This window comes from Chenopodium quinoa, unplaced genomic scaffold (genome assembly GCF_001683475.1).
Source record: "Chenopodium quinoa cultivar QQ74 unplaced genomic scaffold, ASM168347v1, whole genome shotgun sequence".
Classification (NCBI taxonomy): Eukaryota; Viridiplantae; Streptophyta; class Magnoliopsida; order Caryophyllales; family Amaranthaceae; genus Chenopodium; species Chenopodium quinoa.
Window position 1 is genome coordinate 2,771,627 of NW_018744113.1, and position 27,184 is coordinate 2,798,810.

The following is a 27,184-nucleotide window of genomic DNA, read 5'->3' on the forward strand; positions in this document are numbered from 1 at the left end:
AATAACCGTTACCTTAAAAAAAAAAAAAAAAAAAAAAAAAGATAAGTCATTTACTTCCTCCGTTCTACTTTAATTTAAACGCAAGGAGAAACCTATATTATCAATGTCTTGTAAATAAGGTATTTTTTAAGATAGTATTCAAAGTAACTTAAATACTTAATCAATCTATTTTCATAAGTTATGGATGATTCTAAGAATGACTAAACAATTATAAATAAAAATATGAATAACATAACCTTTTTTTATCAAGAAAAAAAATGAATAACTAAATATGGATTCAAAATATTCTAGAAGTCCAGAGAAAAGTAAAAGAAAAAAAAAAGTGAGATTGAGAGGGAAAATAGTAGGATTTTAGGAGGGAAAATTAAAATTTTAAAGAGTGGACATTGTTTTAGTATATTTATAGACATATTGAACAAGATCAAATGGTTCGAATCCCATTGAACTAGATCGGACAAAAAATTTGTGTAAAGAAACAAGGTATGGGACATAAGATGTACAAATTAGTTATCTGACCCCTTCACCACCTGCTGCTAACACAACAATTACCATCGCAACCCAATCAACCACCATCAAATCAGTATTTCGGTCACCCAAATACAACTGCCAATTTAACCCAAAAATATGACTACTAAATCAACCACCACTAGCCACACCCAAACATCGCAAATATAAAAACAGTGGTGCAAGGTTGAATGTTGATGGTGGTGCAGCAATGCAACTCACTGCGCTTTACTTATTGCTTACCTGAAGACTGACATAAGCCTTCCCATCTTCAGCCCGTATCTCTCAAAACATCCTTTTCTTGCCTGAAATGAGAGCATTTACTAAAAGAATTAGCAACAAAAAAAAAAAAAATGGAATAGTAATTATAAAATATAAATCCACGAACGATTATAATTAATGCACAAAGAGGCAAATATAGGAGATCGATCCCTAGATTATTGACAATAATGATATTCACGCCCTTCAAGTTTTTTAAGATAAAAACAGGAAAATATTCCATGATGAACATAAACTAAATTCAGAAGGCTATATAAACATGGAACTTTGATCTTCTAGCTCAGGGAAATATAAGAGTAATTAAATTCTTTGCAATATAAAAACAACAAAGTTCCCCAACGGTATAATAAGTGACTGTCTCTCATCTGCTGTCTCTCATCTGCTTTTACAGATAAAATGATGGGTGCAATCCTTGTATAGTGGAGGGAAATCTATACATAATATTGTAAGTTCAACTCACTCTACATCATTCAGTGGTGCTTGCTCTCAATATTATTTTTGAAATAGCCTCTTGAAAAACAAAATCATGTGCGTGTAATTTTGTACACAAATTCACGCAACTACCACAAAACCAAAAGAAAAACAAACTTATAACATTTAGTCAGTAAGAAACCATATGATCAAAACTCAAATGCTAACACCATTTATCAAATGCAGATATATAGCGGTTTGGGGGTTCACATTAGCAGATAACATATTGAAATAATTCAGCACATTTCTCTACGTTGCTGATTACGATAGCACTCCCCAATTACTTATTTTTTTCTTGTTATAAGCCATGGTACAAAAATTTTCCTTTTTAAGGAGAGGGGAGTTGCTTTTGACAAATAAGAGCATCGTACACCAGAATTGTGTTTATTAAAATGACTTTTGAAGCGAAAATCCATAGCATTAAGTCAGTTGAGATTTACATTTATGTCAATTTCCAACAAAAAGAATCGTTGTGGTGTAGGAAGGTAAATCAAGATAAGTTACGAATCTCATTGTATCATTAGTTATAGTACCCACTCAAACAGAAGCACCAAATGAAGAAGATAAACTAATGCCTCCAAAAGTTTGATAAAAAAAGTTTTTTGAAATTCTAATACTCTCACTATTTAGACAAACCAAGTAAAGCCATTTGCACAACAAGAAGTGTCCATTTGTGCATTGTGATATTTTTGTTCAAAAAGAAGTGCCCAAATGTCATACATTTAACTAGAAAAGGGTACTTACAAATCTAAAGAAAGACTACAAAAGATTATGAATCAAAACACAACTAATAATCATGTTCTTGGTACACATGCATTAACAAGGCATAATTGCTTAGCACTTCAAGATCAGACTAGCAAAAGAAACATGACAAATCATCAATGCACCTAAGCTCTTCATTTCTAGTCGTGAGAGAATAGCATCAAAACCAAAGTCCAATAAGAAGCGACAGATAAACCATGTACAGAGTATATGTTTATTGAAACAGTATATTAGAAATAGCATGCAATATGGGTTCAAATCAAGGTAGTGACAAAATCAGTAGCCATGAAACTAGATTAATAAATGGTCTACAATGTAGCAAATGAAGCACATGAAGCACAAAAAATAAACACACTTCAACTTGTCATGAAGAAATCAAAGAAATAAAAAGAAAATAAACAAAAACAAAGTCCCTTTTTCTTCTACTTTTTTACGAAGTCAAAAATGAAAAGAAAAAAAAAAAAAAAAAAGAATACTCTCAAACAAAAAGAAGTCATTCTATAACAAACGCAAGAATTACAAATAAACAATTATTATCAGCAGCTAAACATCATAAGAAACACATAAAATCCAAAAACAGTATTCATATTCAACAACAAAAAATAGCATTAATCAAAATAATATTATCAGCAATAAAAGAAAGAAGTAAAACACCATACATTCAACAATCATACCCACTAAAATGTAAAACAAATTCAGCCACATTAACAAGACACACACTCAGAAAAATAAAAAAAAAACCCATAAAATCCTAAATCATGAAATTAAAACGAAAGAGTAAAACTTCATTATACCAATGTTCAATAACGATAGTAGTTTTGGCAGAAGAGGAATCATCATCACCAACATCATCTTTAGCATCTTTTTCAGGTCTTCTTTCAGGGGCTTCCAAAGGTTTTTTTCCCTTTATCTTGGAAGAAGAAGGTTTAGGTGCAGAAGAAGTGACACTTTTGCTACTAAACAGTCTTATCAAATCCTGTGAAGAATGAGTTAAAACAAAATCATTGACTTGCTAGAGATTAGTACAGAAAAACAGAGTGATTCTAGCAGAGAAGAGAGATAACAGCCAAAATAAGATAGATTGTATTGCAAGTCAGAGAAACCTCAATACAACTCCCTTCTTTTGAGAGGAAAGGATGCCCTCCCAAGGAATGAAATCCACAATAATTCTCTAGATACATTTCCCCCTTCACAAACCTCCCTTAAATACTCAAAAATAACTAACAAGCAGAAATAACAAACTCAGCACACAAAACAAGGACTAACAAACTATTTCCCAGATTACCAAGAATACCCCCTCCCTGTAACTAACTGTCCAGCTCACTGTCCAGCTCCTATTTCTCCATCTGACTACCGTTTGGGCCTTCTCCGAGCATATGTGAAATGCACAACTGGTCTGGGCTGATCTCTTGCAATACCTCCCACCCAAAAAAGCACCTAGTCCTCAAGGTGGAAGTGAGGGAACCGAGCTGCCATCTCTTCATAGTTCTCCCAAGTGGCTTCAAAGTCCTGTAGCCCTGTCCATTTAATCAATACCTCAGTGGCTGCCTGTGACTTTCTCACACCAAGCACTGACCGGCTCCACCTCCATGACAAGGTCAGCTGAGAGCTGGGCAGGCAGTTGGGTAGGCATTTTCCCTGGCCCCACAGCTTTTTTAAGCTGAGAAATGTGAAATACAGGATGTATTTTAGCCGAGGGAGGGAGCTGCAGCCTGTAAGCCACCTTCCCAACACGTTCTAGGACAGGGTAGGGTCCATAGAAACGAGGTATAGGAAATTTATCCGGAACCGTCCGTCCTTATTTAATGCCCTATAATCCACACAAAAACGCCAACTACCATCTTTCTTCTTAACTAGCAGAACAGGACTACAATATGCACTAGTAGAGGATTGTATGATACCTGCCCACAACATATCAGTGACCAGCTTCTTGATCTCGTCTTTCTGGTGGGTAGCGATACGGCCGTACACTGATAGGATCTGCCCCACTTTTCAGAACAATGGAATGTTCAATCTGCCTCCTTGGAGGTAATCCCTCTGGCATGTTAAACACTTGCTGAAATTCTTAAATTACAGCCTGAAAACCTCCTGGGCACTACTGGGGTTTCATTCACCACCCTTTCCATCTGATTAAATTCCAGTAAGAATCCTTGCCCTTCTTTCTGTAGTGACTTAAACATGGCCTTCAGTGAAATTCCAGTTCTGCCCAATTGAGGATCACCCTTCAGAGTCACCGATTCACCTCCCACCTGAAACTTGGGTTTGAGTCTTCCAATCGGAAGTGGTCGTACCCAACTTCTCCAGCCACTGGATACCCAAAATCAAGTCAGAATTTCCTAGTGGAAGAACCAAAAAGTCTTCAACTATGGTGACTCCCTGAACATCCACCACGACACCTTTACAAACGCCCTTTCCCTGCACAGCCTCCCCCGTGCCCAATGTTACCCCAAAATTCTTCACCACCGTCACCGGAATCAGGAGTTGTTGCGTGGCTAAGGTTGAAATAAAATTATGCGTTGCTCAGGATCGACCATAATCACCACATCCTCGCCCTCGATCGACCCCGGCAACCGCATTGTCTTAGGGCTGGTCAAACCCATAACAGAGTTAAGTGAAACCGCAGGGGAGGGTTCAAATGGAAGATCAGGTGGGGCTGAAGGAGCGAAAAGGGTTTCGACTGCCGAAAACTCACCGGAGCTATCTCCCTCCTCCTCGCCATCCACCGTCAAAAGGACACTCAGTCCCCGGCGTTGACAGCGGTGTTCGAGGCTCCACTTTTCGTCACAACGGAAATAAAGGCCATGTTCCCGGTTCTTCTGTAGCTCTCTCTCCGACAACCGTCTCATGTCGTCGGTGGGTTTGTGGTTGAAAGGGGTGGCGCGATTTGTAGGGTAGAGGGTTGGTTTCGTGTTTTGGGTTGTAGTGGGTTGTGGTATGGGATTTTGGTTAGGGCGCAGATTTGGGGTTGGATTTCGCCAACTAGGCAAGTTGCTAACGGGTTTGGGTCGTGGGCTAAGCCTCAATTTCTCCTCAACCCGAAAAGCTAGCTCCATAGCCCGTCCAGAGTAGTCGGGTCTAGAAGTCGAACCTCAACCCGGATTTCCTCTTTTAGCCCCTTTATAAACTGCCCTTTCGCAATCTCCACAGGAACTCCTTCAACAGGAGCTATAAGCTCGATGAAACGGCGTTATACTCCGCCACCGTACCGGTGCGCTGGTGGCTAAGCCACTGTTCATGCAAGGTACCTGTCGTGGTGGTTCGGAAGCGGCGAAGGAGGTTCTTCATCGCCTCACAAGTTTGCAAGGGTTGCCGCCTGTGCTCCCATTGATACCATAACAGAGCATCACCCTCAGCGCAACCAACGCCGCCTCGAGCTTGTCCTCATCAATAAACCGATAGAAGTGGAAAAATCTCACCGCCCGAAACCCATCAGGGTCGATTCCATCGAAAAGCGACAAGTCAAGCTTGCACAGCTTCCAATCTAATTGACCGCCCTCAAATCCACCATTGCCGAACTCCAGTTGGGGTTGCGAGGCAAACGGATTATCCTACCGACTTTGTGTCAGCAGTGAGACATTAATGTGGTGATCTCCTAAGCCATGCGCGACGGCAGGCCAGCGATCTCCTGCTCCAACAAGTCTAAACACTGACCAAGATTCAAGTGGGCCATCCTCACTATACCAATTTGCTAGAGATTAGTACTGAAAAACATAGTGAGATAACATCCAAAATAAGATAGATTGTATTGCAAGTCAAAGAAACCTCAATACAACTCCCTTCTTTCGAGAGGAAAGGATGCTCTCCCAAGGAATGAAATCCACAACAATTCTCTAGATACATTCCCCCTTCACAAACCTCCCATAATACTCAAAAATAACTAACAAGCCGAAATAACAAGCTCAGCACACAAAACAAGGACTAACAAACTATTTCCCAGATTACCAAGAATACCCCCTCCCTGTAACTGACTATCCAGCTCATTGTCCAGCTCCTATTTCTCCATCTGACTACTGTGTGGGCCTTCTCCAAGCATATGTGAAATGCACAACTAGTGTGGCTGATCTCTTGAATGACTCCAATAAAACAACACGCTAAAAGAACAACATGCAGCAATACATGTCGAAGAAATCTTATGTATTAACTTTATTTTTAGTGTTAATGATAACTGAAAATTCTAATTTGGTTCAGCCATTTGACCTTCATCTTTCTAAATCATTCAAAGTTGAATCACAAATAGGAAGTTAGTGCTTAGTTTTTAGTCTTTTACATAAGATTCTCTTAGCTTTACCGATTTTTTCCAACAAATACAACTACTAAAATTATCATTTCTTTAAACTACTAATTTGAGTAATAAACAAAAAAAAAGGGTACCAGCTTATTTAAAACTCGCAACTAACCTGCTCATCAAACTCATCAAAACCATATAGGCATACTCGTTTGAATTCCAACTGCAATCAAGAAAAGGAAAAAAAAAATTAAATTATCATTAACAAAAACTAGAAATAAAGAAACTAAGGAAGAAAGTCTACAAAATGATTACCAGATAATATAGAAACATTGCTGAATTGTAAACACTATGCACCACAATTGGTGCACAGAGATTCCTCGAATACAGGAAAACAACTCCTGAAAACAGACCTAAAAATCAAAATTATTTAATCATTAAAAAAATGCACAAAAATATATTGGAGTAATAATAATCAAACTTCTGATTAAGAAATATACCAAAGAAAAAGTGCTGGGAAAAAAAACTGAAGTTGAAGCCAAAAGCTCCAACATGTGACAATCCGAAAGCCGCGGAAGAAAGAAGAAGAGCTGTGGGTGTAGCTACCCTATAGATAAAGAAACAACAATAAATTTTAGTTAATAAAAAACTAATAGTAAACTTAAAAATTAAAGTAATCATTAAAAATAACTATATTGTAATACACCAACCCACACCACCCATTGTGTACACTTACAACAAAAGAAAGCAGCAACAAAAGGAAACAAGCAACCCACAACAACACGCATAAGACAACTAAATCAAAACAGAGTTACTTTTCGGTGACTCTCTAATGGAAGAAGACAAAAGTTGTTATTGAAATTAAAGCTTAGTCACATGTGTAGTGTTGTAGTAAGTTAAATAGCAAGAAGTAAGGAGGGAAACATTCATTCAAAAAGATGTTATAGTTTAGTCATAAAGATGTTATAGTTTAGTCATAGTAGCTTAGTTGTAAACTCTAAAGCCTTTTAGCTATTTCAATTCACAATCAACCATCTTCTTCCTTACCTTTCTTCTACTTTCTTATCTAAAACACCAACTCGAGCACGCAATTCGTTGCATTTGGTATAAGAGTATGCACGACTCTGGCGGTTGGAACAAACACACAACAAATTGAGGCTTTTCGCTTTCGAAGGGCACTTAATAGAGGTAGTGTCAAAGATGGATGGAGGAGAGAACTCTATCCAGGCCATTATGTACAAAACTAAGAGTATGGAAGCTAGCAGCAAGAGGCCGCGGCAGGCGGCACAACGACTCAACTGTTTCCGGGATGACCACAACCAACAAGATGCCTTGGTAAGGAGCAAAAAATTCGAGGAGTGATGACATTGTTGAAGGATAGGCAAGAACAACCTATCATGGTGGAGGATGAGGCAGAGCAACGGTTCGGCTCGGGTGGCGCTCCTATTAGGCCATTTGGCTAGGGCGGCGAGCTGGGTACCAGTGGGAAAGTCGGCGACGCCCGCACTACAATGGGAAAGTCGGCGACGCCCGTTACGTGGGTGGGAGCACTTGAAGCAACGGACCCTCATTAAATTCCGGCTCACTAACGCCAACCTCATGAAATTCCGACTCACTAACGCCAATACGCTTCACGAGCAGTGGCTGGCCGTAACGCACACCACCACGGTGGCCGAGTATTGGAGGGAGTTTATTCACAAGGCGTCGCCGCTCACTGATTTGCCGGAAAGTCTGATGAAGGGTCCATTTGTGAACGGTTTGAAGGAGGATATAAGGGCCAAGATCCGAATGTTGGACCCGTTCACGTTGGAGCAGGCAATGGACCTGGAAACCCGAGTTGAGGAAAGGAATCGGATCCATGGGCTAAAGAAGTCGAGTGGGGCGTTTACTAAACCTATAGCCCATATTCTTACTTTAACAAAAGTCCAGCAAACACATTGTTAGGGGGAGGTGCTACCTTCCAGCAACTAGAAACAGGAGCTGGAAGCTCAATTAGATCACTCAATTTTATCAACGACCAAATCAACAATCAAAGCTGGATCAAAGCTCAAATGGATTAGCAAGGCCTCGGATCAACTGGAGCTTCGCAACGTAAATTCACCCCAAACTACTCTCGTTTCAACGGTGGTGTGAGGAGATTGACAGAGAGGGAAATTTAAGATAAGAAGGCTAAGGGGTTGTGTTTCAAGGGTGATGGAAAGTCGGATTTTAATCATGCGTGCCCAGCGAAGGAGTTTAGTGTACTACTAGTGGAGGAAGAGTTAAGTGAAGGAGAAGAGCATGAGTTCACTGCCATAGAATGACCTTCGAAGGACGAAGAGGAGTTACCCGCTGTAATTTCAAAATTGGTTAGTATTACCAACCCTAAGACTATGAAGCTAATCGGGACAATGAATGGTCAAGAGGTGGTGGTAATGATCGACCCATGAGCTACTCATAACTTCATATCCTTGCATACGGTTGAACGATTGGGAATACTAGTGGTTAGAAGTAGAACCTTTAAAGTCTCCTTAGGAAATGGGGAAGCCATGAGAGGACAAGGACTATGTTCGGGGGTGCGTCTTGAGTAAGGAAATAGAGTAGTGGCGGAAGAGGATTTCCTTCCCCTTCAACTGAACTCCGATATTATTCATGGGTTCAATTGCTTGAGAAACTCAGAGCACATTGGAAGACTCAATAGATGAGCTTCACGATGAACGGACAAACTACTCACATTAGGGGCGACCCTTCACTAGCTCAAACTGGCATTACACTTAAGGCAATGATTAAATCATTGCGCAAAGAGAGGGGGTTTTCTAGTAAAGTTCAACCGAATGGAGGAAGTAGAAAGTGATGGTGGTGAAGAAATTCCATAAATTTTGAGGGCCGAAATTAATAAATTTTCGGTGGTCTTTAAGAGTTCCAAAGGACTACCTCCAAGCCGAGTCCGAGACCATGCTATTGTCCTCAAAGAGAGGAGCAATTCGGTTAGTGTTAGGCCATATCAATATCCTCAAATTGAAAATAAATGAGATAGAGAAGCTTATTGGTGAAATGATGGTCGCTGGAATAATTAAGCCCTCAACTAGTCAGGTTCTCTTAATCAAGAAGAAAGATGGGTCTTGGAGGTTTTGTGTGGACTATAGAGCCTTACGGACATATACCCGATTCAGGTCATAGATGAATTACTTAGATGAATTACTTGATAAGTTACATGGTTCACAAGTCTTCTCTAAGTTTGATCTCAAGGCCGGTTATCATCAAATCTTGGTGAAACCTGAAGACACTCACAAAACGGCGTTCTGAACTCATAAAGGTCATAGGTCATTGTGAATTTTTAGTTATGCCTTTTGGGCTTACTAGTGCTTCGGTAACCTTCCAATCTCTTATGAATAAGGTATTTCGACCTTATCTTCGTAAATTCGTACTTGTATTTTTTATGACATTCTTGTATATAGTAGTAGTAAAGATGAGCATGTAAAACATTTGCAAATTGTCTTAGCTACGTTGAAGGAACACCAATTATTTACCAATAGAAAGAAATGTGAATTTGGTAAACAAGAAGTGGCATACCTAGGCCATATAATTTCAGAACATGGAGTTGTTGTGGATCAGGACAAGATGAAATCTATGTTAACTTGGCCCGTTCCAAAAACATTAAGAGAGCTTAGAGGCTTCTTGGGCCTAACGGGCTATTACAAGAAGTATATATCTCATTATGCCCATATTTCTCATCCCCTCACTAACCAACTTAAAAAAGATAATTTTAAGTGGTCGGTGGAGGCAACCCAAGCCTTAAGAAGATGACAACCACCCCTGTTGGTGATGCCCGATTTGCACAAGGAGTTCATCGTCTTCCACCGACGCATCGGGGTATGGGTTTGGCGCTATTCTAATGCAAGAAGGTTGGCCAATCCATTTTCAACAAGGTTTTAGGGTTGGGCGGCCGCGGAAAAATCAGTTTACAAGAAGGAATTAATGGTGGTGGCTTATCGATACAAACATGGAAGCATTATTTGTTGGAAGGAGGTTTATGGTGCTAAGTGCGACATATTACTCAACAGCGTGAGGTGGGGAGAGAGTATCAAAAATGGATCCAAAAATTAAATGGATTCAATTTTGATTTGCAATACAAACCCGGATTTGCAAATCGGGTCGCTGATGCCCTCTCAAGACGTGGGGAAGGTGAATTGCACCTCAATGCTTTAGTGAGCACGCAAGGAGTAAATTGGGACTCCCTTGAAGCCGTAATTGCAAATCGGTGAAAGAAGCGGTATTGGAGGAAAGGGGAATGGAGGGGTATACTCTTGTCTCTTGAAGGAGGGAGGCTGCTATACAAATGGAGGGTGGTGATACCAAAAAACTCAAGTATCAAACCACCTTGTTAAAGGCGTATCATTCAATTTAAGGGGGGCATGCAGGGGAGACTAAAACTTATTTGCGTATGGTAGGGGAGTGGTTTTGGCAGGGAATGAGACGCGATGCGGTGGATTATGTCAAGGCTTGTGACATCTGTCGGAGCAAAGTCCTAATGTCAACTCAAATGTCATTGTTTCGGGTTTTATATGGTAGAGATCCACCTAAATTAATTAAGGCGGACACGAGCTGCACACATGTTGAGTCCCTGGATGAATTGTTACAAGAGCGCGATTTAATGTTGGATGAGCGAAGGGATGAAGAATTCCACGTGGGTGAGTTTGTGTTTCTTAAGTTACAGATCGTCAGCGTTAGCCATAGTAGCTTAGTTGTAAACTCTAAAGCCTTTTGGCTATTTCAATTCACAATCAACCATCTTCTTCCTTAACTTTCTTCTACTTTCTTATCTGAAACACCTACTAGAGTACGTAGTCCGTTGCATATATCAACATATTTGACAATTAATTTGTTTTGTTTAATATATCAAAACTAATTTTCAACAAAAAAAAAAGGATCAAATAAGTTCAAATAAATATTAATAAAAGTATAATATTAATATAAATAGGTCAAAAAAAAGTATTAACACTCGTAAATAAACCAAATAAAAAAAAATAAGTTGAAAAAAAACAACTAAAATGGGCTCATTCACACAAGTTTTTGGTGCAAAGTTAATAACAATAAAAACCTAATTTTGTAAACTTATAATACAAAAAAATAGAGAAAATTTAATAACGCTAACCATTTCGTCAGCGAAGTAAGCAAAAAGCCTCTGTACACTACTTCTTCGACAACAGCAGCTACATTGACTTTGATGAATGTAAAACCGGCAGCTAAATTGGTGCAATACGGCAACATCCTCAGTTTAACGCTGTCATTCTCAGCATATTCCTGAAATATAAGTAAATGAATAATATATAAATATATGAAAATGGTTAAAAATATTCAACCTTAAATAATTTGCCAGCAATAAGTTATTCTTTTAATTATATAACACTTTTTTCTAGAAATTATAACATCTACTCCCTTGTCCCTTCGTCCCATAATATAGTTCTTGTTTGTGTTTATTCATGGTATTTAAGAAATAGGAGGAAAAAGTGGATAAAGTACATTAATAAAAGTGAAAAGTACAACTATTGGCAAAAGTTAGAGAGAGAAAGTGGAAAAAAGTACCGAAGCATGTGTAAAATTCAAGGGTAATTTAGGAAGTACAATGAATAAAGTTAAAAATGTGATGGTATAATAGTCTTTAATTTCTATCCAAAAATTAGAAATAGGAACGACATTTTGGGTCTCCAAAATAGGAAAACAGAAACTATATAATGGGACAGAGGGAGTAAATACATAAATAATAAACAACAAGAGAATCACATGCGTCACATTGAATTGGTAATGACTTATTAAAAATAGTTTAAATGGTAAGACTTATGTAATAATTTATCCTAAGAAATATAAGGAAATGTTCATGGGGTATTCTTGTGGTCTTTGGAAATTCACTTTAATGCCTCGAAAAGTCTTAATATTAATGTGTCGCTCCTGAAACTAAGAACTGAATCTGAACATGTAAACTATCCATTAGATTTAAGGCTAAATCGCATCTTACCACCTGAAAGATGGCCTTTTAATTACAACTGAATCTTTTTTTCTTTTTTTTTTAATTACCACCCACCTTATGCAAAACTATAGAAACTCCAACACAATAACAAAATTTGTCACATAAACCATTAACCTTCCTAAATCAAGATTATTAATACATAAACCCTAATATTGGAGCCATAAACCCCAAATTCAACCCCATAAACCCTAATATTTGACCCTAAAATTCTACCCATAAACATCAAATTGGACCCCTTCATCTCTAAAATTTGACCCCAAAATCCCATATTCCGACATCAAAACCCTAAAATTCTACTCCAAAACATAAAAGTTCAACTCATAAATCAGAACATCCGAAACTTACATCCCTTCATTCGCCCCAAAACCACGATATTCAACTTCAAAACACCAAAATTAGACTCCAAAACCCTATATTTTTTAACCCTAAACCCAAAATTCGACCAATAAACCTCAAAATTTGACTCCAAAACCACAAAATTAAACCCATAAACACCGAAACTCGATCTTTTAAGCCTAGAATTCCAATAATTTTGGGTTCAAGGGGTAAATTTTTCAATCTTGGGGTTAATCGTGGTTTGGGGGTGTAGACTCGTGATTTTGGGGTTAATCGTGGTTTGGGGGTGCAGACTCGTGATTTTGGGGTTAATTCCAATCAATTAGTTCATTTGTGGGCTAAACTAACAGTAAACTTAAATACCTATTTGTTTTTAAGAAGTCATGAATGATACCATGATGAATAGGTTATTTCAATAATTTAATTAATTCTAATCTACCTTTTCCTTTTCAACCTCTTTCCCCCACTAAAACATCAAGTACCACTACCATCAATGCTGAAAACCACCACTTTAAGATACCCAAGTCCCTTCAAACCTCGCTATAACAACCACTACAACCCCACATTGAATACGAAAAAATAATCTGAACAAAAGCAAATTGTTGTAAACTTTCCATTAGATTTAAGCCTTATGCAAAACTTAGAAACTCCCACCCGAGTACCGCAATCTGTCAAGTCAAATTAACCGTTAACACAACCAATTCCCAAGTCAAGATTATTAATCCTTAAACCCTAATATTGCAGCCATAAACCCCAAATCCAACCCCATAAACCCTAAAATTTGATCTACCACAAACCTCAAATTTAACCCCTTAAACTCTAAAAGTTGACCCAAAACCCCAAATTTCAACACCAAATACCTAAAATTCTACTCCAAAACACTAAAATTCAACTTATTATTCCAAAAAATTCGACCCTTACATTCCATAATTCGGGCCCAAACCCTGATTTACTTCAAAACACCAAATAAGACTCCAATACCCTAAATTTCGAACCCTCAAACCAATATTCGACTTCAACTCCAAAATCCCAAAATTCAACCCATAAACACTGAAATTGGATCCTATAAGCCTAGAATTGCAATGGATTTAGGTTTAAGGGCTTGAATTTTTTCAATTTTTGGGTTAATCGTGGTTTGGGGGTGAATACTCGTGATTTTGGGATTAATTGCAATTAATTAGTTCATTTGTGGGCTCCACTAACAGTAAACTTGACATGATCCGTTAGGGTGGGAATTTCTATAGTTTTGCATAAGGTGGGTGGTAATTAAAGAAAAAAATTTCAGGTGGTAATTAAAGAAAAAAATTTCAAGTGGTAATTTAAAAATAGGGCCATCATTCAGGTAGTAAGATGCAGTTTTCCCCAGATTTAATGATAAATTTAAAGATTTTCCCCCACTTAATAATATAAAATAATTAAGTTTGATATTTTTATTTTTTTCAAATGAAAAGCTAAACTAGATAAGTTTGATGATATTAAGTGGGGGTCAAGTTGCAATTTCATAATCACATCTAGCAAAAACCTACAGGCAGTAAGCTTTTTGTAGTTACGAATTAACTTTATATATTAGGGGTACCAAATGGATATTTAAACTTCAAAAACGTTGATTAGTAGGCTATAAAAATTCCCAAAATATTTACGGAGTATAAATTCAACGCACTATTTAAAAATTAACTCACCTCAAAACTTGTCAAATGAGAGGAAAACATGAATGCTGCACCCCCGAACAAGCTCAAGCCAACTAGTCCATAAGAAAAACTAGTACGGCTGAACTGCCAGTAGAACATGTCGGGTGGTGGTCTGTAGATGTGACACAAACCATACAGACCACCCAACTTCATTCCACTGGAAACACTGTGACATTTGTAAAAAAAAAAAAAAGTGTTAGCATATATATATATACTTGAAAAAAGATAAATGATATTGTTATTCAGATATCCAAAATAAAATAAATTACCAGTAAGAGAGCAAGTGAAGTCCATAGAGCACTCCCGGGTCAGAAGAAACAACAGAACTGGAATACCACTTGAAAGCGCATTAGTCGCGGCAGAGCTAAACATCAAACAAGGGTATTAATAAGTTAAAATAAGCAAAATTTCAATAAAATTAGTTTGTTTAATTTTTTTTAAGGGTATGATTATTATATTATTGTTATTTTTTATCTTACGTATTGTTACTAATAAAACCAAGTGAAATTAGGCTGGACATTAGTAGATTAATTCAATTAGGTGAGGGATTAAAAGTTAGGATTAGCTTTGTTTAGGAGGAAAATAGGATTAGCTTAAAAGACAATGTTTAGGAAGAAATTAGCACTAGCATATGATAATTGTGATACAACCAAATGTGTAGCGGATCCATACCTTCATACCTAGTATATAAAACCAATAACCCTAAATGCCACATGTCACATATCCTCATATCACTTCTTTAAATCCTACGTGTGCTTAACTCAATGTATATTCCATTCCTATGCCTTCTTGATTATCTAACCCGAGCTTGTCTATAGCCTTTCTTCACCCTTTATTGCCTCCTAACTCTTTATATGCACCCATCCATTTTCCTAGCATATATATAAATATATATATGGTTGCACTACATGCAACACACCATTTGATTTTGCTGGTTTAATAGCATTTTATAATCTAATAAAGAAACTTGAAAGATGGTGATTCATAGATGTTCACAAAGTAAACAAGTTATCGCTTCTCCTCCCCATTTTATATCAATGGCTATAGAGGCGAGAGGGATTTTATTCAACGCTGATAAATTAGCATTATTCGGCTATTAGGGTTTTGACTTTTTTTTTTTTTTTTTTTTTTACCTTTTCATCATGTTAAATCTTTAGTTTTGTGATTGTTAGATTTTTCCCTTACAATTGTTGATAGGTTTCAATTGGGTGATACTGAAATCAATTACAAAGTAATATTCACTTCCGTTTTTAGGCTTTATGTTTCTCGCAACACATTTATGTTTCTGATTTTGTGGACGGTTATTGCACGCTATATGTTCAATGAATTGATTAGTTAACTTATAATGTTATTTATTTATTTTTTTTGAAAATTTATTATTATAATATTATTCTTAGATCTAATTAATTTCTAAAGTTATAGGACTTGCTAGGGAGAAGGCTTTGATTCAAGTTTCTCTTCTTCCTTTCAACTAAAACAGTCAATTTTTTTTGCTATTTTTATGATAAAGCATGTGACCTTCAAATTGCCATTAGAGATAACTTCCTCTAAATTCATTGATATATAGTTCATATTCCTTCCTTTTTATTGCACTAGATATTAAGCTAACGAGTTGATCACTTCTTAAACTAGGTATAGATTCTGGCCAAAATATATAGTTCCTTAATATTTGATTTTTCAAATCCTATGATATAAGATCGTTAAGCAATTATATTAGTTAAGTGTAATACGCTACCACTAAATATAGAAAAATCTAATATGAGAAGGAACTCGAGATTTAATCAAATTAATCAATCAATTAAAGCCTTAGTCCCATAAGTCATAGAAGGAAATCGAGATTGATTAGGAATAATGGAGACTAAAGAGATAATGGATCGAGAAAGTAAATTTTTGAGTTAGTAGTTTAATTGCATAATACAAAGTATCGAAGTATAACTTAGTTCTATTTTACTTTCGAAATGTTCGAGTTTGATTCTTAGAAATTTCTTTATGATAGTTATAGCTAAGTTCTAAAAAAAGTCAAACGTTTGTCATAGTCTTTGTCAGTTAATTTCTTTGGCTCATCATATCTTATTACGATTTTATTGTTAGTTTTTCATTGACCGCATGGTAATATCGAGGGAGAATATGTGAAAAAGGTCAATCAATGAAAGAAAACAAAAAGAGTAATTAAAAGAGTAATAGCAAAGCTAAAGGAATAACAACATAACTAATAGTCTAATAATTAGTACAATGACTTAATTACTTAGTTGTTTAATAAACAATGATGTTTACACATTAGTGATTCTCATAAGCAAGATATATTTAATTTCCAGCTTATTTTATTTAACATAGTTGTGTTACCATACTTCCAAATAATCAATGTGGGGTTTTATCCTTCACTTTTTCAAAATTTCATAATTATATTTTCTCTTATACTTCTTATTGTGGATACAAACGCTGGTTTTATGTGTTGCCCTTGCATTCAAAAAATTTAATTGGCTTGTATTTCACCTTCATTGATGAATTTATAGAAAATATGAAGATAGAAGCAGCATTAAGTGAATTGAGTAATTGTTGAGTCCTTGAGTAATGCGGTGGTATTTATGCAATAGATTGGGAAAGTTGGAAGAAATTGAGAAAACTAACTAAGGGTTCGTTTAGCATTGCTGTCGTTTTCTGTTTTCTGGTTTTTTTGGTTTTCAAACTCATATGATATAAGTCATATAATGAAACAAAAATTAGTCAAACTTATTAAAATCATGATAATATTAAAAACTGACAACAGAAAAGTGGAAACACCTTTTTCTTGTTTCCTGTTCTTGGTTTTTTGTTTAAAAAAAAAAACACAAAACAGAAAACGATGCCAAACAAGCCCTAAGATTACCTTTGGGGGTTGTTTGGTATAGGGTAATGAAGAAAGGGAAAGGTAATCAAGAATCATGATTCCGTTAGAAACTTAGAATACATTTGGTAAGTGCTTTCAGAAAATCCCTTACCCCATAAATCAGTTTTAAGTTCCCCCATTTCACTCTATTCTAATTCCCTCCCACCCCCCAAATCCCTAATCCCTATACATCCACCAACTTTTCAGTTTCCACCAACACTTACAACTCTAACTGCCACTACATACACCATCATTTTAACAACTACCACTACCGCCATTATCACCAATGCTGCCGCTGCCACCACTACAAACCTAAAAAAATACATCCCACAAATCCCATAGCATACTTAACACTTGCATGTAATGCCTTGTAACCATCCACAACCTTAACACAATCACCGTCGTTACCGCAATCAACCACAAAACCCAAAAGCACCATACTTCTCAAAAACCACCATACCAACATAAAACTGAAAGAGAACACAAGTCTCTAACATCAATAATGGCTTTTTATGGTTTAATTTGACCATGAAAGCTTTAGATCTAATACTTTAAGAACCATATAATGACGAAAAAATCTTGCAAAAGTTGGGTAAGATGTGCTTTAGACGGCAGACGCACTTTCCTAGTGAATGGGTCGTGGTGGATGGGTCTCTTTGATGGTCTATTTCTATCATTGAGAGTTGGCTAGCTAAGACAGGGCAGCTAGGCGGAAGATATATGAAGTATGGAAAAAGTGGAGGTTTAAATAATGGGTTTGAGGTTGATGTAATGTGAAGATTAAAGAAAATGAGTGAATCTACTAGATTTGCAACAAACATAGTTGAAGAGTCTAGAACTATGTATAAAAAGGCTTAAGACGCACCAAGGCGTTTCGGAGTACTTGCGCCTAAGGCACGCCTCAATGCGCTTCATTGAAATGAGGCGCTTATAATAAGCAATAAAAAAATTCTGAAAAAACTCTTTGTGCGCCTCGTTGAAGTCGCCTCGCCTAGAACATAAAAAGCGTATGACCTCTAACGCCTTGCGCCTCGGCGCGCTTTTACAAACACTGAAACCCTTTGTTTTGATTAATCAAACAAATTTGAGGAATTGGAGGGTTTTTCTTATCTTTCCTTTCCATTCTCTTTCTTCATTCCATTTCTTTCTTTATCTCCAATCAAACAGCCCCTTAAATTACAACTATAAGAAAAACACACGATCATAACAATAATGTTTTGGCACTAAAGATACTTCGCCAAACTTTTTAGTTTTTCAATGAGATAAAAGCACGATAATTCCTTATAATGTTCCGATTGTTAGGTTTACTTGGCTCAAATATATCTAGATAAACTCACATACTTCCTCTATTTTTATTAGATGATACTCAATCCATTTAAGGAAGTTTAATATTAGATGATATACTATTTTTTTGGGCAATTTTTTCACTCTATCTCTCTCATATCACATGGGTCCTATAATTTTTCTCTCTCATCCACCAAAGTTCATAAAATAAAAATATATCATCTAATAAAAAACGGTGGAAGTATATGAAATAACATGATTGACATCAAGGGAGATAGTACGTTTTTGTGAACCCTTTTGCAAATTGAATAGACACAAAAAAAATCAACACACCAAAGATCAAGCAAATCAAGGACTTAGGCCGAATTAAAGAGTTGTCAAGAAGTGCTAGTGATCAAATATATAACCGTTAGGGATGGCAATTTAATCCAGGTTCGATTCGAGTCCGATTTGATCCGAAGGAAAAAGTTCGATCCGAATCCGAAATAGAAAAAAACCGAATTGGAATCCGAAAAAAAGTCTAAGTCCTAATAGGATTCGGATTGGATTTGGACCCCTGCGAAGAGTCTGATCCGTGAAGAGTCTGATTCCGGTTACTTTATGTATATGGGCTGTAGAGATATGCTAACTATAAAAGCCCAAGTGGAAACCTTAAAGCTCTAACAGCCGCCTCATTCCTCCTTGTAAGCTTCACTGCTCGAAAACACCCACTGCGGAGACGCGTCATTTCCTCTCTCTGGCTCTTACCCATGCCTTTATCTTTCTTTAATTTTCATTGAAAACATACCCTCATTACTCAATACTCATGATAACTTCCCTCATTACTCATGACTAAACTACATCAAGGTCATAAACGAATACCATAAAAATCAATTTATGAAGTTTTTGCCACGCCAAAGATAATACTCAAATATCAACGCTTACACATCTCATTAAGTCTCGATCTAGATTTTTATGTAAATAGTTTGAACTCAAATTTCAGATCTGAATTTTGAAGGTTTGATTATATATGTTATATATTTGTTTTAAATTTAACAAATTCGATTATAAATAATTTCGGTCAATGTTTTTCTTATACCTTTATGTTTCTTCATGTTTAATTAAGCACCATTTTCTTGTGTTGAATGAAACCTTCAAAGATGTTGAAAAAAGTACCAAAATGCCTTGAAATTTCCAGGATTTGAATTCGAATTCGGAGTTATGATCTGGATTCGTAGGCGGACTCGGAGGTAAATATTGGATCCGTTTGTTAATCGGATCGGATTCGGACATTGTAGGGTCCGACCCAAATACGTGTCCATTTCTAATAATTGTGTTTACATTGAGTCATTCACCTTATTAAATTATTCAAAAAGATTTTAAATCATGTGCCTAATTCGTCATTACATGAGTAGGAAATAGCGGAGATTCAAACAACATTTCCTTTTCCTTTTGAATTAAAATATTTCAAAACTTAAAGTAGCAATTTTAATTACATATAATACTTTTAGGTAAAAAAGATGTATAAATGTATTTAAATATTCATTATTATTTATATATATATATTTATTCTCATTAAACATAAAAACTAAAAAATGAAAATCCATGTATTGTTGGTGACAACTTTAAGTAAGATTTTTAAGAATTTGTATTAAAAGAGAAAGTATTATTCAAAAGTAAAATCGTGTCTTTACTATGGGGGAAAAACTATTTAGACAAAATAATATGCAACTTATATTAATTCCTCCGTACCACAATCTTTTGTGCATTTGAGTTTTTTTCACTATTCACATGTTGAGAGAATCTCTTATATTTCTATCATATGTACAAATATATATAGTCATGTGCTCATGTGTGGTCTCGTTTAATTCGTCTTAGTATAGCAATCATTAATATTCAATTATTATAATTTTTACAAATATGAAATTATAGATATTGCGAAATAAAATGTGCATTGGGAAGCGTAAGAACAGTAAACACACAAATGATTATGGAATGGAGGGAGTACACACGTCATATTTCGTATTAAATTTCACATAATAAGGCCATAATTCAAAAAAACTAGTTATTAACTATTAATTCCTAGCTAATTCAGAATTCCACAAACAATCTGTTAGGGTTGTACTTATTAACCATTTAACTTATTAATCAATAGTAAGTTTATAACTAATATTTTAAAAAAGAAAAAAAGAAAAAATTGATACATGGAATAAAACATACCAAGCCTCTAAGCCACAAAGGCCGCAAACTGTCGTGTCAAGCGACCACGGAACACTCCACCTAGTGAGAACTCTCTTCTTCAAGCCATCCTGAAAATTTCAAAACAAAAAAAAAATTAAATCACTAAATAAGAGAAAAATAAATAAATAATTTCAAGGGCTACAATTTACAATTTGAAATTTCTAAAAAGGAAAAAAAAATTAAAAAAAAAAAAAAAAAAAAACCTAAATTTTAGTCGACCATTTTTATCAAGAACCTGAATAGAAGAACACGCACACACCACCCCACTGCTATCTCTGACTACTGCCCCAAGCCCAGAACCTAACTCCCCAATAATTACACACAGCTTCCAGGCTTAACTTCCAACCTACTGCTTTCTTCACAAACTTCCTGGCAGATCTTCATAGCATACTTCACCGTGTCCTCAGATTCATTGGATTTAAGTTCCATAATCCTAGAGTTACGGGCTCCCCATATGGCCCAACAAAGGGTAATAATGCAAGCAACATCATCATTATCATCAAACTCTACAAAGATACTCTCCCACCAATCAATGATACTACTCACTCTAGAACAAGCAACATAGGCATATTGACTTTTGTTCCAGATTTCCTTTGCAAGCTTGCAATCTCAAGGGCATGAAGAGTAGTCAAAATCTCGCTGACAAATACAACAATCAGGATCATAGTCTTGGATTCGATAATGAATATTATGATGGGTGGGAGCGCAAACTGACAGGCCCTCCACGCAAAGATCTTAACACATGGGAGAACCTGTAAGTGCCAAACTGCCAAATGCGATTCCAGATAGAACGAGCAGAAGAAGCAGCTTTCTCACCATGTTTCCAATCGTCTTCAAACATAGCTCGATAGGCTGACCTGACTGAGTACTCACCATTTCTCTCTAAATCCCATCATATGCGATCACCTGGTAGTCAAGAACTCAGTGGAATGTTGCTAATACTATCACACTCAAAAGGCATTAAATATTGCTGCAGCTTTGCAAAATCCCAGCAAGCTGCATCCTGCACCAACAACTCACTCACCCTCAAATTGCAGTCAGCATTCCCTCAAAGTGATAGAATCATGTGTGTTTGAGTATGAGGTACCCATGGATCAGACCACACACAAATTGACTCAACATTTCCCACTCTCCTTCTAGCACCTCGTCGAACCACCCATCTGGCCTCCGCAAATCCCCTCCACGTATAACTTGGGTTAACCCCCAAATCAGCCTCCATAAAAGAGGAATTGGGATCGTAACGAGACTTAGGCACCTGCTCTACAAGACTACCCGGCTTCATCAATAATCTCCAAGCTTGCTTACCCAGATAGGTTTTAGTTGTTTTCTCTTTTGGGTTGTAATAATATATTTAGCTACGTTTTGTACTCAAACATTATTCATTCAATGGCTTGTGTGTAGCCAAAAACACTCAACCATTCTCAATTAAGTTGGGTGAAAATCGATTCAGTATACTTAATATTAATTGATTAGGGTTTGTGGATGGAGAGTGGTCCTATAAACAAATCAATGATCAGCTATTTCAAATGATTCATGGTGGATTTATCCTTATTGAATTAATCAGACTATCCTAATCTAGTACATGGGCATATTTGCATAAAGCCACGCATCACTTTCACTAACAATGAATATAATTTAAGTACATGTCATATTCATACCAATTTAATTAGCGTTCTCAATTCAATTTCAGCAGCAAAGGAAGGCAATGTAAATTGATCAGGCAAGAAAACAAAACAACACTATCTTATAAGTTATAACTAGAGGATATCACTGTAAATGGTTGAATCATACCCCTTGCCATTTGGGCGAACGACGCAGCTGACGCAGTCCACCAATCACACGACCAAAGATCTTCATGGTCTACACATTTTGATTTTAATGAATTATTACAACTTAGAAAAGAAATTGCACAAAAAATTGATAACAAAATGAAAGATGTAGCAAATATACTTCAGATTATTCAAACAAGTTGTCCTTATCCGGGTTTAAACTCTAACACACATTTCAACAAACACTAATTTTTACATCATAAAATCACAATCAAAAACAAGTTACAACCATATATTAAATGGATTTCAACCTTGAAACTAAATTTGCATAATTTGAACAAAAGTTCAAACATATGAAACACCTAAACCATAACAAAAATATGCCAAAACAGAAACCCTAAGTTTAATAGGAGGTTGAATCAGATAATTGATAGCAGAAGAAATAGCACATCTGTTCCAAACATTTGAACAATTTGTACTTAAATTCACACAAACCTCAGATGAAAGAAAATCGCATACAATTGAAGAACAAACTTGAAAAGCAAAAAAAATCAAACAGAACATACGAAATTGGGGGAAATGAAGATACTCAATCGATTTCAAAAACCCTAAGATATTGTTGAATTGAGAACAAATGGCTACAATTACCTGATTGACAAAACACCTAAATCATAACAACAACAAAAAGTGCCAAAACAGAAACCCTAAGTTTAATCGGAGGTTGAATTTGATAAATCATTGCAAGTTCAACAACGAATAGCACGAAAAGATTGATAACAGAAGAAATAGCATATCTGTACTAAAAATTTGGACAAATCGTACTTAAATTCGCACAAGCCTCATATGAAAGGAATCGCATACAATTGAAGAACAAACTCGCAAAAACAAAATCAAACAGATCATACGAAATTGGGGGAAAATGAAGATATTTGATCGATTTCAAAACCCTAAGGTATCGTTGTTGAAATGAGAAGATCGAGATCGTACCTGATTGATGGAAGCTAGCAAACTTGAGACCCACGCACTGAGGTTTAGGTATATTCCTCCTCTTTATATAGGAGGTACTATAATTTAAGCTCATGTTGTTTTTGTATGATAGTATTCTCCGAGATTAATCTTAGGTGCAAACTAGAGATTGTCAAAAGAAAAAAATAAATAATAAATATTTGTATTGCAGAGATTGTGAAAAAGGATGAGATATAGATTTGTAAAAGTAAATATGAAAATTTTAAGGTATAGGTATTTCAATCTCCATAGCCATGGAGGTAGAAAACCAGAAACATGATGAGAAAGACAATAGGGGCAAAACCAGGGGTAAGAAACATGATGAAAAAGACAATCGTTGACAGTATTATTAATATTATTAGTAGTACTCGTATACTATAGGGCAAAACTAGGGGAATGAAACATGATGAGAAAGACAATAATATTTTTTTTTTAAGGGATAATACTTTTTTATATTTTTGATGTAAAAAAAAATAAATAATACTTTTTTTTAAAAAAAAAATTGATTGTGAAAAATGTTAAAAAAATAATACTAATTTTGAACCGGCTACCAAAAATAAGTTAATTTTCTGATTATTTCTAAAAATACAAACTTTAAGGGATGTCCGTAAACAAGTTATGACTTGTTGGTGACTTGCTTAATAGGTTATATATGACACATGTCATTGTTTTATTAATTTGGTAATTTATTTATTTCTTTTCTTTTCTAAAATTTATTTAATGCTTATAATTTTTAAAAGATATAAATAATATTAATTATTGTTATAAGAAAAACCACCATTATTATTAAAACTCCTTTTATTATTATTATTATTATTATTATTATTATTATTATTATTATTATTATTATTATTAGATGTAAGCCTGTGTGATGCACGATTCTAGTAAATCAATTTATTTAATTTAAAATTTTGTACATTTTTGAACATCATTCTTTAAATATGTGGATAAAATTCCTAATATCATCAGATAAATTTTTAAATTCTAACACTAAAGTTATCTTTTGTTGTTTTATTTATTTTATGTGATGCTTGAATTATAAATCCCAAACCTTATTCACTATTTTTTCTTATGTGACAATTTCAATTTTTAATTCAAAAAGAAGTGAAAAACATCGTTTTTTTTATTGATCAAAATAAGTCTTTTGCCTATGCGTTTATTTAATATACTCTTTCTGTTTAAAATGTTAGTCTCATTTATAATCGTTTAACTATTAAAAATTATGGGGGAATTATTCATATGAGATATAGTTTTATTCGTCTCGATGACTACATTATTAAAATAAAACTTTTATAATATTTGCTAAGGGGAGATTAAAGATATTTGCGATCAAAAATTTGCATCCAAATAGGTAAAAAAAAAAAGATAATTATTACTTAGTGGTTTTTTTTTTTTTTTGAGAAAGAAGTTAATTATTGGTTTTTTAGAATAAATTAAATTTTAATTATTCTCTATTCGTTATTTTTACCTATGTGTCAAAATTCTTAAATCTTATTCGTCACTTTTTCTTAGGTGGCGAGTAAATTTTTTAATTCTAAAATAAATTATTAATCTAATTTTTCATTGGACAAAATACTTTTCTTATGTAGCACGCCAAATACTCTCGAAAAATGCCTACTTTATTTATATATATTATATTATTATTATTACTATTATTATTATTATTATTAGATGTAAGCCCATGCGATGCACGATTTTTTTATATTTATTCCGATCTATGGTTCACTATAATATTTTCATTTCTATTCTAGTTTCCTTTAGATAAATCGAAAAAATAAAGATTTTATTTAAAAAAAACATGATTGCTAAATACAACCTTAATCTACTTAACACACCCCCCTAAAAATCCAAATTTACCCTCACACGCAAACTCCCTGTCAAACTCTATCATTTCTTTTGTTCCTTTCTTTCAACCTAAAACCCAAAAATTTTCAATCAAAAAATTCATTCAATACTCAAAATCAATTTGAGAACTTGTGTTGTCATTCTTCAATCGAAATTTGTCGCTTGATCTTCCCTACAAATTTTTCACTGTTGTTGTAAGGGTAATATAATCTACACAATCTCTCATATTTTTGTTACTCCATTTTACAAATTAATATAGGTTGTAATTTCGTTTTTTTTTTTTTTTTTTTTTTTTTTGTTGTTGTTGCTTGACTATGATGAATTTTGGGGGTTTTATATACTCTTTATTCTATTTGTGGGGTGTTTAATCTTTGTTGAGATCGAATTTTCATTCAATTGAAAAAATTGAATTGGAATTGGGTAGTATTAGATAAATTGACTAATGCAATTTCAACTATTTTGTGTAACTGGTATGAAATTGATTTGACTGTTTTGTATGAATGGGCTAAAATAGAGGAATTTATTCCGTATAATTGGGATATAATAGTTGTAGTTTTTTTTGTTTAACTGGGATATAATAGTTCTAGTTGTTTTGTATAACTGAAGAAATCACTATTTCTTTCATTTGAATCTGAATTACTAGTTTGCATTCTAATTTGTGAGCTGTATAACCAACTGTTAATTTATTCCTCATACTCCTTGTTGCTTAATACATTTAGCAAAGAATTATGACTAGATGTATTGGGTATTACTATAGGATCTGATCACAATAGTTTCAGTATAAATTCTTAAATCTTCTAAAGAAAGGAGACCAAATGGGTATAAAATAAGTAAGATGAATGGCAGCTTGTTTCTTAATAGCATGTTCCTTTATTTTTTGTAAGCTATGATCTAATTTGTCTCAACTAGTATCTATTTTCATCGTCTGGTTCAAGCCTGCTTAAAATAAGTTTAATTCTTTAATCTAAATTGTCTTTCATGTTTCTTGTTCCATTTGCTAACAAAATCATGCAGCGCCTACACGTGTATCATAAAAGTTATGTTAATTGGTTGCTACACTTGGGAGGGGACGGGGGAAACAGCCCACACCGCAAGCTGCCTGCTGCTCACTTGGGCATGAGCAGACTGCCCCGCAACCACCCTGCAGGCTGCAGCTGTCCTCCACAAGAACCTAATGGGTCTCAAACAAAAGAAGTAGAGGCAAAACGAGCATGGAATAAAAGGCCTCGCGGAAGAACAACTGCAGCACCAGGTGGTCTTTTGTCGATCAAGTTGCTTCGGGGTTATCGTGGTCGTGTTTTATTTAATTTGTGAGAAATAGAGCTTATTGCTTTGTTCAATATGTACGAAATATACTATACAATTTTGTTCAATATATACGAATTAAAGTATACTATTTTGTTCAATATGTATGAAATAGACTAATAGAGTATATAATTTTGTTCAATGTGTACGAAATAAAGTATATTGTTTTGTTCAATGTGTGCGAAATATAGGCATTGATATTGTCCAATGTCGTCGAAATTTACTTGTTTCACACGAAGTGTACTCGAAAATAATAATAATAAGAAAAAAACGAAAAACTTACATCAATTTTGAGAATTGTCCTCCATTGCAATCTTTAATCAGTATTTTGAATCAATTTTGGTACTCGTGTGATAAAAAATTTCAAATTTATTAATATGTTTTACCAAGTTGAAAGAGGGGGAAAAAGATAATTTTTATAATTCTATTAAGGTTGAAAAAATAAGGAAAAATGAGTTGCGTCAAATAAACTTAGGTTGCGTTTAGCAACCCTCAAAAAAAAGTCAACACTAACGAAGTAACCACATGTCTCTATTAATCACTAAATATAACATTAAATATTCATAGGGTGTACACGGTGAAAAATGAATGATCTTCCATGTATCTAGCATATTTGTT

The 27,184-nt window shown here is 35.0% G+C and overlaps 1 protein-coding gene and 2 long non-coding RNA genes across 3 annotated transcripts; 1 reads left to right on the forward strand and 2 right to left on the reverse strand.

The window, feature by feature from the left end:
* Nucleotides 1–60: 60 nt before the first annotated feature.
* LOC110692498 lies at nt 61–23,451 on the reverse strand. The gene is made up of 10 exons (XM_021869517.1): nt 23,399–23,451; nt 22,434–22,502; nt 20,622–20,710; nt 14,264–14,636; nt 11,376–11,524; nt 6,742–6,848; nt 6,557–6,654; nt 6,414–6,464; nt 2,811–2,992; nt 61–809 (listed from the first exon to the last, which is right to left on the reverse strand). The coding sequence occupies exons 2-10, from the start codon at nt 22,497–22,499 to the stop codon at nt 776–778; spliced, it is 1,149 nt and encodes a 382-aa protein (XP_021725209.1). The 5' UTR covers nt 22,500–22,502; nt 23,399–23,451; the 3' UTR covers nt 61–775.
* On the reverse strand, nt 3,079–6,401 carry LOC110692499. Its single transcript, XR_002505473.1, has 2 exons — nt 5,779–6,401; nt 3,079–3,119 (listed from the first exon to the last, which is right to left on the reverse strand). It is a non-coding gene; the product is annotated as an uncharacterized LOC110692499 (long non-coding RNA).
* Nucleotides 23,452–25,240: 1,789 nt separating the features above from the next.
* On the forward strand, nt 25,241–26,741 carry LOC110692500. Its single transcript, XR_002505474.1, has 2 exons — nt 25,241–25,461; nt 26,276–26,741. It is a non-coding gene; the product is annotated as an uncharacterized LOC110692500 (long non-coding RNA).
* The last annotated feature ends 443 nt before the right edge of the window (nt 26,742–27,184 follow it).